The sequence below is a fragment of the Drosophila ficusphila genome, unplaced genomic scaffold, assembly GCF_018152265.1.
Source record: "Drosophila ficusphila isolate 14025-0441.05 unplaced genomic scaffold, ASM1815226v1 contig_414, whole genome shotgun sequence".
NCBI lineage: Eukaryota > Metazoa > Arthropoda > Insecta > Diptera > Drosophilidae > Drosophila > Drosophila ficusphila.
The window spans coordinates 17,602,529-17,618,214 of NW_025064328.1; the positions used below are offsets into that span (position 1 = coordinate 17,602,529).

Here is a 15,686-nt window from a genome sequence, read left to right on the forward strand (position 1 = left end):
CCAAGAAAACCATTTAGAATCTTTTTATCTTTATTTTCTGCAAACCAATGTACGAAATTAAATATCTCAATGCCTCGACTTCCATTTGTCATATAAATAAGCTACATTGAATGTCGTTTAATTTAGTTTTACATTGATTGGTGGTTGTGATTTCTTTATTCATTTTACGCCATTGTTTCTATAGTTTCTCATAGTCATATATAGTTACGCATATGTGTTTATGATGTATATATAACTACATACGTGGTTGTTATCTCATTAAGCTACAAAATTATACTCATAAGACGAATACAAACGTTTCCCTCCTTAGTTATTTTTATTTATCATTACTTTGTTCGCTCTTTTACAATTGTTTTCTTTTTTCAACAGGCTATTCGGATTAGTTGTTGTTTCGCATTTAAAAATTTCGCTATGGGATTGTTAAATTGCTTTGCTTTCGTTTTTTGTTTGGTTTCCTTTAGCTAGTTGTTGTTCTTTTTGTGATTGTTGTTTGTGTTGTATAATAGTTTAAATTATGTATTAAGTTTCTTTGGTGTCTTTTTAGTATCTTACGATTTTGATATAAAAGTTAAATATAGGCAGGCGTGTGTTGTGTCCGTGTTACCTTGTGGGTGTGTGAGTGTGTATTAGTGTGATTGTGCCGACTTATGAGCTAATTACACACGCTACACATTTATTAACTTACCACTTAATATGTTTGTTTCCTCATCTCATCTAAAACCATCTTCCCGCCTTCCGGTCTTTGATTCGTTCGTTTTTTGGACAGGACCTTCCAAGAAGCGCCAAATAGTACAGAATGTACAGTTATACAGTTTACAGTTTATAGTTTAAGGTACAGCAATGCGAAAACGAAAGAATTGCCAATTTGCATTCGTAACCGTGTGTTAGTGAGTCTGTGCTTTCTGTGTGTGTGTGTGGTACAAAAAGATGGCAGCTCTGCATTTAAAGCGTAACGGTTCTTTCAAAAAAAAGCGACCACACACTAAAGTATCGCTATTGGTATTCGTTAATCGTCAATTTTTGCTTATCGCCAATCGCTAATCGCGCCAAATGGACAGCTTGGTTACTCAGATTTTCCGCTCTTGTTTCATATTCTATATGACATACTCCTTCGATATAAATCCTTTGCTAAAGTTATATATAAACTATTCCGATCTGAAGTATTGACAGTCACAGGCTCTATAAGAAGCGTGCCTTGGTTTTTTTTTTCGATTTGGTTTCATTCCTCTGCTTTTAAATATATATATATCTATGTATGCCTTTGTATATACTCAATATGCTTGTATATAATATGTAGTATGTTTCCCTTCTAGATTTAGTTCGTTCTTTCTCCGACTTCTGGTGTAAAAAAATGTTCCTCACCTAACTCTGCGATTTCTCTCATTGTTTTTCGTTTTAAAAGCGTATTTGTACAAACACAAACCGACGAAGGACATTTGTGTGGTTAACATAAACATTTAAACTAGTCGATATCAAAAGTCTTGAGGCGTGCGTGCAGCGTTTCATAGGAGGCCCGTTTCCACATTGTGCTCTGTTCCCAGCGTGTTCGGGTCGAAGTTCAGTTTCATTTCGCCGGCGAGCACGATCTCCGAAATGCACCCGACAATTCCGCTGAAGTAGCGCTGATGCGTGAAGTAACCCACGTCGGGCATGCCACCTAAAAGATAGGGTGACCTATAGTATCCTTTATAGGGGTGCTTCATTTTAGGGATACATACCCACATACAGGCCCGTGTCCGTATTGAGTTGACGTAGTTTGCCAGGAGCTCGCAAAGTGGCTGTCTTCCTTCCATCCACCTCTAGATAACCCTCTTGGGAGTTTCTGCAAGCGTCGAAATCAAATTTGTTAGAATTTATCTAAGAAGCTTTAACCAATTTAGGTTTTTATTTGTAGGTTCCATGGAAACTTCTTAGCTTAATAATGCATACCTGATGGCTCTCACACGATGCCACAGACCATCGCTGACCTTAGTGCCATTAAAGCGGATGTCAACCTCACCAGATCCCAAATCGTAGCGGAAGTGTAAGTAACTAGGGAACAAGCCAAGAAAGTTTACTTTCATGTTAATTAGAAATTCCAGCTAAATCTCACCCCTGTTCGATGCCCAGCGAAAGGTAGTCGTCGTGCTCCTCCGTCGTTCCCTGTCGTCCTGTCCAGAGGATAACTCCGTTCTCCGAGTGCGTTTTGATGCGCAGATTGAGGTCGATGCTGTAGCTGATCACCTGGCTCATGGTGTCCGCGTCGTTGTAATGGAAGTAGCTGTCACTACCGGCGAAACAGGCTCCGAAGTTCTTGCGAACCCCCTGAACCTGCGACTGATGCTCCGCAGACAAGTCGAACTTTTTGAGCAGGCTCCAATCGGTGTGGGTTTGCGGAGTGCTGGAGGAGTGCTGCTCTGGTTTCACTTCCTCCCCGGCTTGCATCACAGGCGTGAGGAGCTCATCATCGCTGTAGTCATCGCTGTACACAGAGGAATCATCGTTGGCGGAACCCTCATTCGGGTTAGATGCCGATGGGAACTGCACCTCCGCCTTCTTGTGACTGGAGTGGGTATTCGAATTGGACATGATGCGTTTCATGTCCTGGGCCAGTTGCTTCCGCTGATAGTCCTCCGTGCCGTCAGAGGCATCGAACAGTGACTCATCGAACACAAAGGCGTTCGCATCATCCTCGTTATTCTCGCTTGACTTGGAGTTGCCAGGGTTCTCATCCTCCACCGCCAACGGTGTCTGACTGGCCGCCATGGCATCGCCGTACTCCTGCTGCTGCAGACTGGCCACCCAGTCGTTGTTGTCCTCGAAGGTAAGGATGTCGCTGTCGGGGTTCGTCTGGAAACTCTCGTAGTGGGTGGGCAGGCGGCTCAGTTTGTGGGTAAAGGCGGCGTTCGGCTTCTGGTGGTGCTCGTGCTTGCTGGCCTGGTGCTTTCCGGCAAACCGAGGTTTGGGTTTGGGTGGAGCAGCTGTGGTGGAGGTGGTGCTGGTAGACATCTGCCTCTTGAGCTCCTTCTGCTGCTGTTGCTGCTGCACAAAGCGGAATATGATATCATCTTCGATTTCCTCGTTGCTCAGCGACCCCGCTGTGGCTGCCTCCGTTCTCACAGGAGTTTCAGTGGTCGAGGTGGTTGAGGTGGTGGATGTTGAGGTTGGGGCTGAGGTCCTTGTGCTCGCGGCAGGGGTTGGCTTATGCAAATTCCTGTGCTTCTTCGAATGCTTCTTGTGCCAAGACAGGCCAGACACCTTCTTCAGTCCTTCGCCATTGTCCTTCGTCTCGAGGACCTTGGACTTGCGGAGATTCAACTCGGGCAGCTGCTCCAGTGGCACCTCAGCGGCCTTGTTGCAGCGCTCGTTGTGGATGCTGCAGCGGCACTCGTAGCTCTCCATCTGCGGCACACACTCCGCCAGAGGACCGCATGGTCGAGCCACACAGGCGTGAGGACAGTTGCCGATGTTGCTGCCACCCAGGGCCTCGGCCACAATGCCCAGCGAGTGGCCATTGATGTCAATCTGTGAGCGGCGAACAAAGGTAAACAATGGGATTGAAGACTGCAAAAAGGGATGTGCCCCCTTCCACTCACCTTCTGGATGCAGCCAACGAAGAAGGGCTTGTACTTGAGGTCCAGCGGCAGACGATCCACGTGGTTAACTCCGCCCACAAAGAGATTCTGGTCCAACGACAAGTGCCAGAAGCCATTCGATGAGATGGTCATGACCTCTTGGTGCTGATCCACCTAGGGAATTGAAAAACCCAGAGGTAAGTAAAGGAAGTTCAATGATTATCTACACTTCTTACCTTCAGTACTGCTAAACGAGCTGTTCGCGAAATCTTTATGGTGTGCCATTGACCCAGACTCAGAGAATGCTCACTCCTAAATAAAAAAAAAAAATATTTATTTATTTACCATTCCTAAAATATGTTATTTAGTTTTATATCCTACCTCACTAAAGCCGGACCACTGCCTAGATCAAAGGCAAACTCCACAAAGCCATCGTTTAGGTAAAGTGCTATAAAATCTCCTCGATGCTCTGGACCTGAGTACAGGATTAAGCCATCTGCCTGTTCGGGTTTAAGGGTCACTTTAAGCTCCAACCAGATGAGCGCAGTGTCGCCCAAGGGAGCGTAGCGCAGGAATGAGGAGCCATTGAATGCGGGAACCTTAAAGAAACGATTAATATTAAGACCAACAAAGTAAGAAAAGATTGCTTTAGGAATAAATACCTGCAGGTCCATTCGAATCTCGCACAGATCTCCCACAAAACCGATGGGACACAGGCATATGGCTCCTTGATCCGAGGGCAGGCACTTGCCACCATGTTGGCAAGGATATCTCACGCACTTATCAGTCGAGCAGTCCTCTGTGTAAAAAAAATATTAATATTGAGACAAGTTCTTAAATTAAGTATAAATAGCTTACGGATATCAAAACCATTTATGACATCGCCCAGCGGATGCTCTGTAAACTTATAGTCATGCTCGTTGGCCACAAAACGACGAATGCAGCCGGCAAATCCTTCCGCTAATGGTAATCGCTTAGCCAAACCAGTAATATTACCTATGCCACCCAGGAAAACTGGTTCCCGGAAGGTAATACGTGAGAATAAGCCCTGAAGAAAAGCAATTTAATTTGAAAAAGATTGTGTTGAACTTATGAAAGTTTAACTTACATTCGATCTGCCCTGAACTTTTGTTCCGTGGTTGAGCACCAGCCAGGCATCCCAACGATGACGGTAGATAATGACCGAGTTCCATTCGTTGAGGAGGATGGTCTCCCGGGATCTGACACTACCCACTCCCGAGCCACAATCAAACCAGAACTCCACGAAGCCCTTGTTCAGTAAAAGAGCCATAAAATCACCGGTGAGATCGTCCCGTTCTCCGCTCAAAAGGATAATGCCGTCAAAGGACTCTGGACGGAATTCAATGCGCAGTTGAACGTGTTTGTAGGCGCCATGGAGCGCCGGAAAAGCTAGCCAGGATCGCTTGGCGAAACGCGGGACATGGGCACGGATATCTGGTATATGATAATAAAATTAGTACAACAAGCTACTCAAGATAATGTTTTGGAAGATAGCACTTACCCTCCTGGCAGCCAATGCCTGTTTTGCCAAAGGGACAAAGACATCGGGAACTGGCGGCAGTGGCCTCCAAGGCACAGATTCCATCGGAGCCACAGTCAAGATTGCAAGTGGGTGAGCTGCTGCATAAAACGATAAAATTATACTAATTTACTTTAAACTACTACTACTACTTCTACTACTGCTACAGTATGTATGACAACCCCAATATGCAGATTTAAGTGGCTCTAGAATTCGTACAATTTCAGCATACTTAAGTTGCACATGACCAACAAAGGATTTTAAATTGGCTAAGGAATTTGCAGCACCCCCCAACGCTGGATTTTTATGACCCACCTGTCTGTTGCCATGGCTGCACCACCTCCAATCTGCTCCGTTGCTGATATGTTGCCAAGTCGACTTGGCTCCCTCGTGATATGCATTTGGACCTTATTGCTGGTTGCGTCTGGGTTCGTCATCTTCCTCCGGTTCTTGGCCGTGTTCGTATTGCTTGTCTGCTGATATGTTTGCGATTTGCTGTTGCGTCTTAAGTTTAATTGATTATTGTTGACATCGTCGTAGACGGACATGTCCGACTTGTAGCTGTAGCTATCGTAGTCATCGTTGTAATCCACATCCACTTGGTTCTGGCTTCCCCTCGACGAGGAGGTTGCCACGGGGGATCTCCTGGTGGTCGAGGTGGTTGTGCTTGTGGTTGTGCTCCTTGTGGTGCTCCTTCGTGGAGTTGGGGGCACTGAGGTCGGGGGCTTGGTGCTGGCCGCCTTGAAGTCGGCCACGTCCTGCTCCTGACCCTCGGACTCCGAATTGAAGTTGATGCTCTCCGCTGATATGTAGTAATCGTTTGAATTGACTTTCTGTTGCTGCTGCTGCTGCTGCTGAAGATTCAGCGATTGCTGCTTCTGCTCCTGCGTCTCCGAATTGCTGCTGTCCTCCAGTTCGCCGTAATCGTAGCTATCGCCCTCCGATCCGGACTCATCCTCCCCGTTTCCGTTGCCCGTCGGCGATGCGGACTGCGAGGCGGAGTCGCCGAACGAGGACTTAGCCATCGACTTGCCTCCATCGTCGTTGGCCAACTTGGCGCTAAACGAGGCGCCCTTCTGGTACAGCACATCCTCGTCCGACTTGCCACGCCCATCCAACCCATTGGCAGTGGCGTTAATTACTGGAAATCAGAATGGATCAAGTTGCGTGGTGAACACCGAAACGAAATCATCAATTTTCAAATTTTAATTAAATTTATTAAAGGACGAGGGTAAAAGGAAGGTTTTTATATAATCTAAGTAAAATGAAAACTATCTTGTAAAATCAAAGTAACAATTTTTAGCAAACCCATTAATGATGCAGTTCATTAAGAGGCATGCCAAAATCTGATTAAATTATAAATGTTATGGTCTTAGAATTAGTGACTTCTGAGGACTGAGATGTCTTCTTCACTGCGTTCCAAGCTTCTGACTAAAATTATAATACCCTCTATACAAATCGTTCTCAGCAATCTTTTAATTCCCTAATTGATTTAAAATTGATCTGTTTAGCTAATCATTCCCGTTTTTATTGAGGGAATACCTTGCCATAATCAAACTGTGCCATGTAATTTTTCCAACACATTGTCGAAATTGCAAAAATGAAATATAAAACACACGCACGTTAAATAATGTCGCATAACAACACACAAAAATATCAATTTGTCGGCCTGCCGGGGGGCAAAAACATTGTAGAGTCGAACAATCAGAAAATAATAATTCCCCAAACAAACCCGAACAGAAATGAATAATAACCGAGCGGGGCATGCAAATGTAATCGTGCCGTAATCCAGCCCACTTGGATGCCAGTCCCATCCATCCATTACACGGGGTGATTTTCGAATAATAACCGAAATGGCAAATCAATTTTGTGGCCAGTCAGGAACTGCAACTATGCATGGTTCGGGGGTAGGGGGATATAGAGATACAGGGATATAGGGATATAGCCATCCCAAATAACGCACCTTGACAGCCGTAACCATTCTTGCTCAGTTCGTAGCCCTCGATGCAGTCGCACTCGTACATTCCATCGTGGATCTCGTAGCAGAATTGTTCGCAGGGGCTGTTGTGTCCACAGTGGCCTGTTTTTTGGGAGAAATAGAGGGTTAGGGGGGATGGTTTAGTTGGCATTGTGGCATATAGATGGACGATAACGGGGTGCGTTTGCTTCCGACCGGCAACTTTGGGTTTGGCCCGCTTCTCGTTCGGCTCATAATTCCAGTTCACTTCAGTTGCGTTTAGTTTAGTTGAGTGTCCTGTCTGTCGGTCTCCGTCTACGTCTACTTCTACATCCAAGTCCATGTTTCCTGCTGCCGAGTCAGTGTGTGTGTGTGTGTGTCTGTGTGTTCCTGGGTGTGACCGACGTGTCCGCAATAAATTCTAATAAGCTTTAAGGACTTTGGGCCCGGTTCTCGGTTCTAGCCTGCTTCTGGCTGTGGCATACGCTTTTCGTAATTTACTGCTGGCCACGGCCACATTTCAAAGGCACCGCACAAATTCATAATGACTACTTAAATAACTCGGCTGGCCGATAGTTTAGGTAGTTACTTTTTTAGGGGCAAACTTTTTCGCACTCGGTTCGATGGTAATTTAAATGCAAATTCTGTAGGCGGGAGGTGGATCAAAATCACAGCCATTTGGCTTGCATTCTCGACACTCACTTGACACCGAAATTGTGCCACTGCTGGGAGGAAATGGTTGAAAAAAGAAATGCAACAAAAAAATGTAAAACATTACAGGCATTACGCATACGCCCGAGTGGCCCGGCACTTACGTCACACATTGTATTAAATGGAACGAACGCAGAGGCACTTTCTGAAGATGGAGACACGAACACGTCAGCTACTCTGTTAAAGTGCCATCAAAAGGGGAATGAAAGGGGTTGAAGGCGGATGGCGGCCAGGACACAGAGGCGTAGAAAGGGAGGACAAAGCTCGGGCATGCATGCTGGCTTGCTAGTTGATTAAGCAACTGTGGGGACGATTAAAGTGCACTGGACACAGAGGACACGAGCACACAGCCCAGCACGAATCCATTTGCATATGCACACAACCGAACACAGGCACCGAGGAGCTACTGCCCCCTTGGAAACTCCTTCGCCCGCCGGCTGTGCATTGCGTATTCAAATTGAAATTGAAAAATCGCATTTTGTATGCAATTGAAATCGAAGTGTCAGCAGCACACATCAGCATCGTCGCCACTGACAGATTCGCCCCCATATATCGGTGCTCGGTCGGTGCTGAAAATTTGACAACAGCCGTTGCATAACTTCCGATCCCTCACTTCGGTTGGGTTTTCTGGTTTTTCGGTCCACTCTCACGCATAATTAAGTCGCTCATTAATGTCAAAGGCCACACAATAGGACCTCGTTTATTGATATGTCGTGCGGAGTCGATCGGGGGGTCGGGGGGTCGGGGGGTCCTTCAAAACTGAAATGCCAATGCCAAATACCGAATTGCAAATACCCAAATTTCCACAATTAGGCACTTGGCAAAGGGGAAACGGGAAATGGGGCAGGGGAAAGGGGAAGGGAGTGTTTCATTAGGGTTTTGGATGTCAAACGCACCTTGGAATGCCGCCTCCTCTGGCTCCGCAATCGCGCTCACTGCGCCGCTGGCCCACGATGATGATGATGATGACGATGATAGCAGGACGAGGAGGAGCCACACGCAGACGACCCGGTAATGGTGATGCTTTGAAGTTGACATGCTGCACTCTGTCCACAGGTGTGCGCAATGGGGCGTATGCTTGATGCGGCCAAGGGTTCTCCTTTCCTTTTTGGGCGCTCAATTCAGTTGAGTTCGACGGCTGCGTTCGTTGGCGTCCCGATTCCGATTGCGATTCCGAGTCCTTTGGCCATCAGCCAGCGGCGAACATGGAGCGTGCATGCGTCTCGACGTTGCCTCCGCGACTGTTGCTCCTGTTCCTTGCCACGAGTCCTTGTGCCTCCGGAATGCTCCTGCGGCCTTACCACCTGAAAGTACACACACACACGCACGCAGAAACGCGACAACAAGCGCGCAATTAGTAGGCGGTAAAAGCAAGGCAAGAGCTCAAGCCAACGCAAACGCAAATCAAGTGGTCATTATAATATAACCACAAATTGCTAAACACGCAGTGGCCGAACGAAACATCGGAGGTGAAGAAGGTCGGTGCTGGAGGGGTGTTAGGGGGAATGCAGGGTGAACAAGGTGAGGTGGTAACCATTAAGCACACACCTGGAAAATAAATTAGTGCTTAAGTTGAGAAAATAAAATTATTTTGAATAAGCTGCGTTACTTTAAGTAATTTAAAGCTGTTCCTCAAACTATATCAGTATAAAATACATATTATCTTTATATTTTTAGGAATGGAATGTAGTTCGAAGGCCTTTAGAGCTTTCACCGGCACACAGAATTAAGTGAATTCACCCTTTTATCTCTCACTGTAGACAGGAGCATAGGCTTGAGCTCTGGCATGATTCATGGCGTTGGTAAAATCAATAGGAGCCACCATGGCAACGCCGCCACAACAAATAGACAAAGCCCCACATCAAGCGTGGCCACTCCTATTACCCAAAACCCAGCCCATCGGGCCCGCCCACTCGAAGTGCGCCCACCTGCCAACTGGCGTCCTACCTTAAGCCAAATACCGTGTGGTCTAGTAATTAGAAATCAATACGAGCACAATTCGGCAGAATGTGTACCCTGCATGGGAAGGCAAATAAGCTGGCGTAGATACCACCCGCAGATGGCAACAGTAGTAGTTGATGGAAAAATCGAAGATGGGGAAAAATCCAATTTTTTCGTTGCCTAATTTTGGGCTTTTCCGCTGGCCAATTTGAAATTGAAATGTCAAATGTCTCCAAGACGGAAGGCGAACGCGTGCAAATGTTGTTAAACCTTGGTGCCGCACTCATCTCCCGACTCATTCTCGCTTCCCTCACCCGTCTCTTTCTGCCGCCGTACTGCTATCTCTTTCGCTCAGGCATCGCACTTAACCCGTGCTCGAGCATAGCATACTTACTGGGGCAAACATTGCAGCCGCAGCATCTCCGCTGTTTCGGTTTTTGCTTTGCTGCTGCTGTTGCTGTTGCGACTGCTCTTCTTTCCTCCGCACTCCCTTTGTTTTTCTGGCTTTATTTATTTATACTCTCTGGTGTCCCACTGGTGGTACGAGGATTCGAGATTCAGGAAGTCCCCCAGACGAACGGATGTTTGATTTGATTAATTAAGCTAAACCAACTGGAAGCTGCTTCTATTAACTGTTTGCGCTGATGTTGCGTTATTTTGGTGTTTCATTTATATTGTTCTGGCAACTGGATAAAAATAGAGGAGTGCAAATACCATCTTGCCTTATTATTATTTTTAAAAGTTTTAAGACAAAAAGCTTTTTTAAAAATTAGTTGCCAAGATAAAGTTTAAGTAGACCAATAGACAATAAAACTTCTCGACTTATTCGGCTTATGAAAGTTTGAGGGGGTAAACTTTAAGATTATTAAAAGTTAATTATGAAAGAAATTCTTATAAACTTGTTTAAAGAACATTTGCTTTAATCACTTCGAATTGGCGACCTTTGTAAAACTATGAGTTAAATAAAATTGAAGGTTGTTGGGAATTTATGATACTCGATAAGCAATAAAGTAAAATATCTGAAACCTAAGAAACCTCTAAAACACTGTTACAGAATCTTCTTAAAGCGAATTTACCCCAGAAGAAAAGATAGTGTAAGCTCGAAATCGCTGTTGAAACCCCCTTGCAAGTGTTCTATATATTTTTATGGCAATTTTCATATGCCTGCGCTTAAACTCGCGTTGACTGCCTACGGCCTCGGGGGTTTTCCACCACCCACTTCCCCCTTTGGGGTTTCCTTTGCTGCACAAGTGTGTGTGTGTGTGTAAGCTAGGGGTGGGGGCTTAAATGGGTAAGCACTCGCGATGGTTGTGCGTGCAAAAAAACTTTTCGTTTTTTTATAAGTTTGACGTAAGGGCTAAAAAACCCATCACCATTCCGCACTGTCTCAAGTTGAGTCAGTCGAGGTTTCGTTTTTCGTATTTTTTTGTTTTTCGGGGGCGACCAAATGTTGCCGTATTCATTTATATCGATTTTTCCACCTTGGCTATTTACACACACACACAGTGGCACACACACTACACTAACACACAGACGACGGGGCAGAGAGGTTGACATACTACCCACATACTTCTTTTTGTACATTTGTATTTGCGCACTCTCTACGTTATATTTTCGCATTTCTTTCATTCGGGATTTCCCCACTGCCTACCCCTTTTCTCTTTTTGTGTTTTTTTTGCATTTTTATTGCGTTTTTAATGGCATTTCTTTCCGGTACGACGCCTCCGAATGGCCAGCAATGTAGAATGTTGAAGCCCGTCGCCCAGAAATCGCTTTTGTGTGGGTGCGACTAAGGGGATTCCCCGCATTCTCCCCCATTCCACCTTTCCGTTTTTCAGGAGCCCAAATGCATGTCGATGCCGATGTGTGGATGGAAAACTCATTATTCAGGTAAGCAGCGGCACAAAAACGTGCGCTCATTTGCCTGGAAAATGCGACCTCAGAAACTAATTAGAACGCATGGGTATCGAAATTAATAGGCTGTCGCTCAATCCACACAAAACTCTACTCCTTCGACTATATCCATTCTTGACTCTCTCGCTTTTGCGAAAAAGTTGATCCAACCAATTAGCCTAATGGACAAAAATGAATGCTTCAAGTGGCAGTGATTTAATTACACAATTAAGAGCTCATTGGGCAGCGGTCTTTCATCGTGGAAGTCTGATATCCGATAGTTGGCTTTACGGAATCCATATTCGTCGCTGGGGTCATTTATCACAGATTACCGACTTTTATTTGAGTTGAGTGAAAGCCCTGGGATAAAGTTTATGCATCGTAAATCGTAAACTCAAAACTTTCCCCCACTAGGTACTACGTGACCACAAAGTGAGGCGGAATTTTTTTGCCGGAATACCAGAGTTGCCGACCATAACAAATGATCAAATTGCTCTGGAGAGGACCAAAACTTTTGTCCAGAGATATGTCCGAAAACTATGAGGTTGCGCCCCAGTGAAAGTGAACCGGATAAGTGGAAACCGAATTATTTGCAGGCAAATAAAGGGTTGCCTGCTTTTGGGCGAATTTTCCACTAAGTGGCTTATGCGGCGGAAAATTCTAGGGGTAAGCCTAAACCTCAGCTGCTTTTCAATTATTTAGAAGCTGCTCTCGATACCATGGCTAGTTTATTGATTCAAAAGGCAAACAAGGCCAAACAAAATGGCAGCCACAGTGTAATATCCATGGCTGATGTCACGCAAAAACTTTATATAGAAAGCCAATAAAGGGGAAGTCCCCGGGCGACTGGAATCAAACCTACAGAACGGAAAAGTTAAGTTGCAAACGAAACAAAACAAAGCGAAAACTAAAACAGCAAACAGCGGTGTACAATAAAAGCGGAGAACAGAAATGGAAACAGAAGCGGAACACAGAAAACAGAAGCTGAAACTGAATCTGAAACCGAGGCAGCAGCCGAACACAAAGGGAAAACGTTAGTCCAGCAATAAATTGTGTTTTTATAAGGCAGGTAAATAGAGCACAAAATCCGTGGAGAGCCAATTGGGTGGCCAGCAACCACAAAATACACACAAAAACAATGTTCGGGGGAAGGAAGGCAAGTTCGTTCTTGAGGGGGAGGAACTCGAATCGACTCGATTCACGCATGCCAGACTTCTGACTCCCAAAGACTGGCCGAAATGACAGGCAAGAGACAACCGAGAGACCACAGTGAAGATACGTTAATTGGGCTAATCTGCGTCGCTATTCCATCACATTAAAGCGGGTTTACGGGAAACCATATGCATACACCAGATTTCAGGGGAGAGGGAAAAAGTTAATTACTTTGTAATTTTATTTAAGCACGAAATCTGATAAACGTGACCTTTTACAGAAGGCTTTTTCATGAAAAATTTATCAACAACACGAAATCTAATAACTATAAATGTCACTGGAAAGGAATATTGTTGATTCAAATCTAAACCCCACAACAAAGATATTGGGTGGTGCAACCTTTATTGAAAAAAAATATTGAGTATTGCTTTCATTTCTCAATTTTTTTGACCTTTTAGCAGATAGCGCATAAAACGGTCCAAATAAAAAAAGTCCAGTGGTTAACAACATATATAAACCAATTGATAACTTTTGATCTACTACCCGCATCCGTTTTAATTAACTTAAAGTGTCAGCTTACCAAGGATTCGTATTTTTAATTGATAAAAAAATACAAATAAATGCCCACATGCGTTTTATAAACCTCGCATTGAAATAGTAAACTATGTTTATTTTGCTTTCAGTAATAAATAAATAAATGGAATGCACGTAACCAATTCGATTTAGGTCTGTTTTAGTAAGCCTTTATAAAAACATACGAGTTATTTTCAAAGTATTAAATCAATACTATTGGACTTTATGACTCTTGGGACATCTAGTTGAGCTTAATAGGTAAACAACAGATTTAATAATTTTAATTTGTTAAAACTTTTAGCTTATTTAGTTTAGATAAGCCTAGGATTTTATTCGGCGGTAGTTATTACTAATCATGACACCCTTGGATTTTAAATATAAAAAGTAAACTATTGCTTGTCTTAAGAAGCATAAACTGATCTTCATTTCTAGCATTATATGTAAATAAACTATTGGGTGGAGTTTAGGATAACTATTAAATAGGTGTTTCGCCGCTAGTGTCCACTGTAATAGCCAAGTGGTTTGGCGCGTTTTTCTTGCGGATTATCTTGCCTATGCTTTGAGTGCTTAAACATCGGCCCAACGTCCTACTAAATGTATATATCCTCCTATATGCGGGACGCGGGCCTAATTTATGGCGAATTCGCAGGTGCGCATTTTACTTGAAAGCTGTCAAAGACCGCGTTCCTTGCCACAACGACAACAACAACAAGAACAATAATGCCAACAAAGGCAAAAACAACAAAGTAATTTCCCAGCAAAGACCCAAGGACTAAAACAAAAGCAAGCACACGCACACACACGAACACAGCTCGAGGGGCGCCGCGTGTGTGTGTGAGTGGGTGATTTTATGTGAGTGCTTGTGTGCGTGTGGGTGGAAAAAGGGGAACTCCCCCAAAAGACTTTTGAACTGCTGGCGATGTGAACGAACTGGTAATTATCAACATCATCATTGCAACTTTAGTTTGACCCAAAAATCGCAATAAATAAAAGTGGTGCTTGCATGTATGTATATATGTATCAGTAAAGAATACGCGAGCATGTGCGAGTGTGAATATATTTGTATATGTAAAGGGCAGTGGAGTGGCCACTTGAAATGCGCTGGCCACATAAATTTCCATTATTTCATTTCGCATTTTTCCGTCTTCTTAAACTACAACACACACACACAAGAACAAATCCTTACGGTTGCTGTTGCTCCTGCTCTTCTTCTTCTGCCTCTGGACAAGTACCGTTGCTTCGTCCTCGTTGATTTCTGATTTCTCCTCTCCTCCGCCTCCTCCTTGTGCTTTATTTTTCGGCGTTCAGCGATTTTCGTGGTATTTACATTTACACACTCCTGCACACCCACACACTCTCACTCACTCACTCACTCACTGTGGGGGACTCACACACACACTGACACATTCAGCTGTCGTATAAGCTGACTTTCACATTGCACTTGCGAATTTTCAATCGGAGCACTCGAAAATCCACAATTACGAGGGACTTCCACGTTTTTGGCTAGTTCCCTTCTATGTATTTTGCTTTATCGCTTTCGTTGTGCGGCTGTGTGTATATGTATTATTTTGGTTGTATCCTGCGAGCGGATGTCTGATGACGGCGGATACGGATGATTTCTGGCGTTTTTAGCGAATCCGTATCTGTTTTCGTGGAGCGTAACGTTTTTACACTCTAATTGACGGGGGACTACTGAGCGTATGAGTGTCGAAACGGAATGGAAATGGCCATTTGGCACGGGAGAGATTGAGCGAGCGCCAAGCAGTCGCAGGAAAAAAACAAACCCTCGGCTGACAGCTCGAAGAGAGGCAAAACAGGAGAGTCCTTGGTCCTTGGCGTTGTTGTAATATCCGATTCCCGATTATCCGGCCATGTAAAGAGGCGCCAACTTAATTTCCACAGTTAAACTTGGCTTGAGGGTTGCCAGCGTAGATTCTCAGATTTTAAAAAGGAGTAATTGATTAAAAGAAGTTGAAAGTATGATTTGAAATATCAGTATCTACATCAGTAGGTCAAATTAATAAGAAAAATATATTATCGTTTCCAAAGGCATCCAAACACAAATGTATATAAAATAATCAGCATTCGTAGTATATATTGTGAAACGGTTTTTTAGAGACCACATGGCAACCATGAAGCATCTCAACCAGCTCCCTTTCTCAAAAACTCTCACCCCTCTTCGTGCAGTTACTCTCCCACGCACGCATGCGCTACAGGAGAGGACCCAAACATTCCGGGCAACAACAGAAAAGAGAGACGTTAACGGTGATGGATGGATAGCAATGGCCAGAGAGCGTATGTTAAACAACAGCTTGTTGTTGCCGCTGTCTGAAAGTTAACAGTTGACAGGACAATAAACACCTTC

General features: G+C 44.4%; 1 protein-coding gene across 2 annotated transcripts; it reads right to left on the reverse strand.

The window, feature by feature from the left end:
- Positions 1 to 15: 15 nt before the first annotated feature.
- On the reverse strand, positions 16 to 15,020 carry LOC108094001 (pikachurin). Of its 2 annotated transcripts, none has more exons than XM_017194425.2 (15): positions 14,508 to 15,020; positions 8,659 to 9,066; positions 7,058 to 7,174; positions 5,410 to 6,235; positions 5,077 to 5,192; positions 4,663 to 5,009; positions 4,413 to 4,602; positions 4,217 to 4,353; positions 3,936 to 4,153; positions 3,791 to 3,866; positions 3,576 to 3,728; positions 2,093 to 3,504; positions 1,930 to 2,031; positions 1,719 to 1,822; positions 16 to 1,657 (listed from the first exon to the last, which is right to left on the reverse strand). In XM_017194425.2, exons 2-15 carry the CDS (start codon positions 8,798 to 8,800, stop codon positions 1,503 to 1,505), a joined length of 4,095 nt encoding a protein of 1,364 aa, XP_017049914.1. In that variant the 5' UTR covers positions 8,801 to 9,066; positions 14,508 to 15,020; the 3' UTR covers positions 16 to 1,502. The 2 variants fall into 2 exon arrangements, with proteins under 2 accessions (XP_017049914.1, XP_017049913.1); XM_017194424.2 differs by having other exon boundaries at positions 5,077 to 5,195.
- Positions 15,021 to 15,686: the final 666 nt, after the last annotated feature.

What these genes read in the sequence shown, in the direction of transcription:
- LOC108094001 (XM_017194424.2), bottom strand. Translation starts at nt 8,800, where the DNA reads ATGTCAACTTCAAAGCATCACCATTACCGGGTCGTCTGCGTGTGGCTC. An exon ending in GAATGGTTACGGCTGTCAAG is followed by an intron (nt 6,236 to 7,057) that starts GTGCGTTATTTG and finishes TCTGATTTCCAG; the next exon opens with TAATTAACGCCACTGCCAAT. An exon ending in CATAAATGGTTTTGATATCC is followed by an intron (nt 4,354 to 4,412) that starts GTAAGCTATTTA and finishes TTTTTTACACAG; the next exon opens with AGGACTGCTCGACTGATAAG.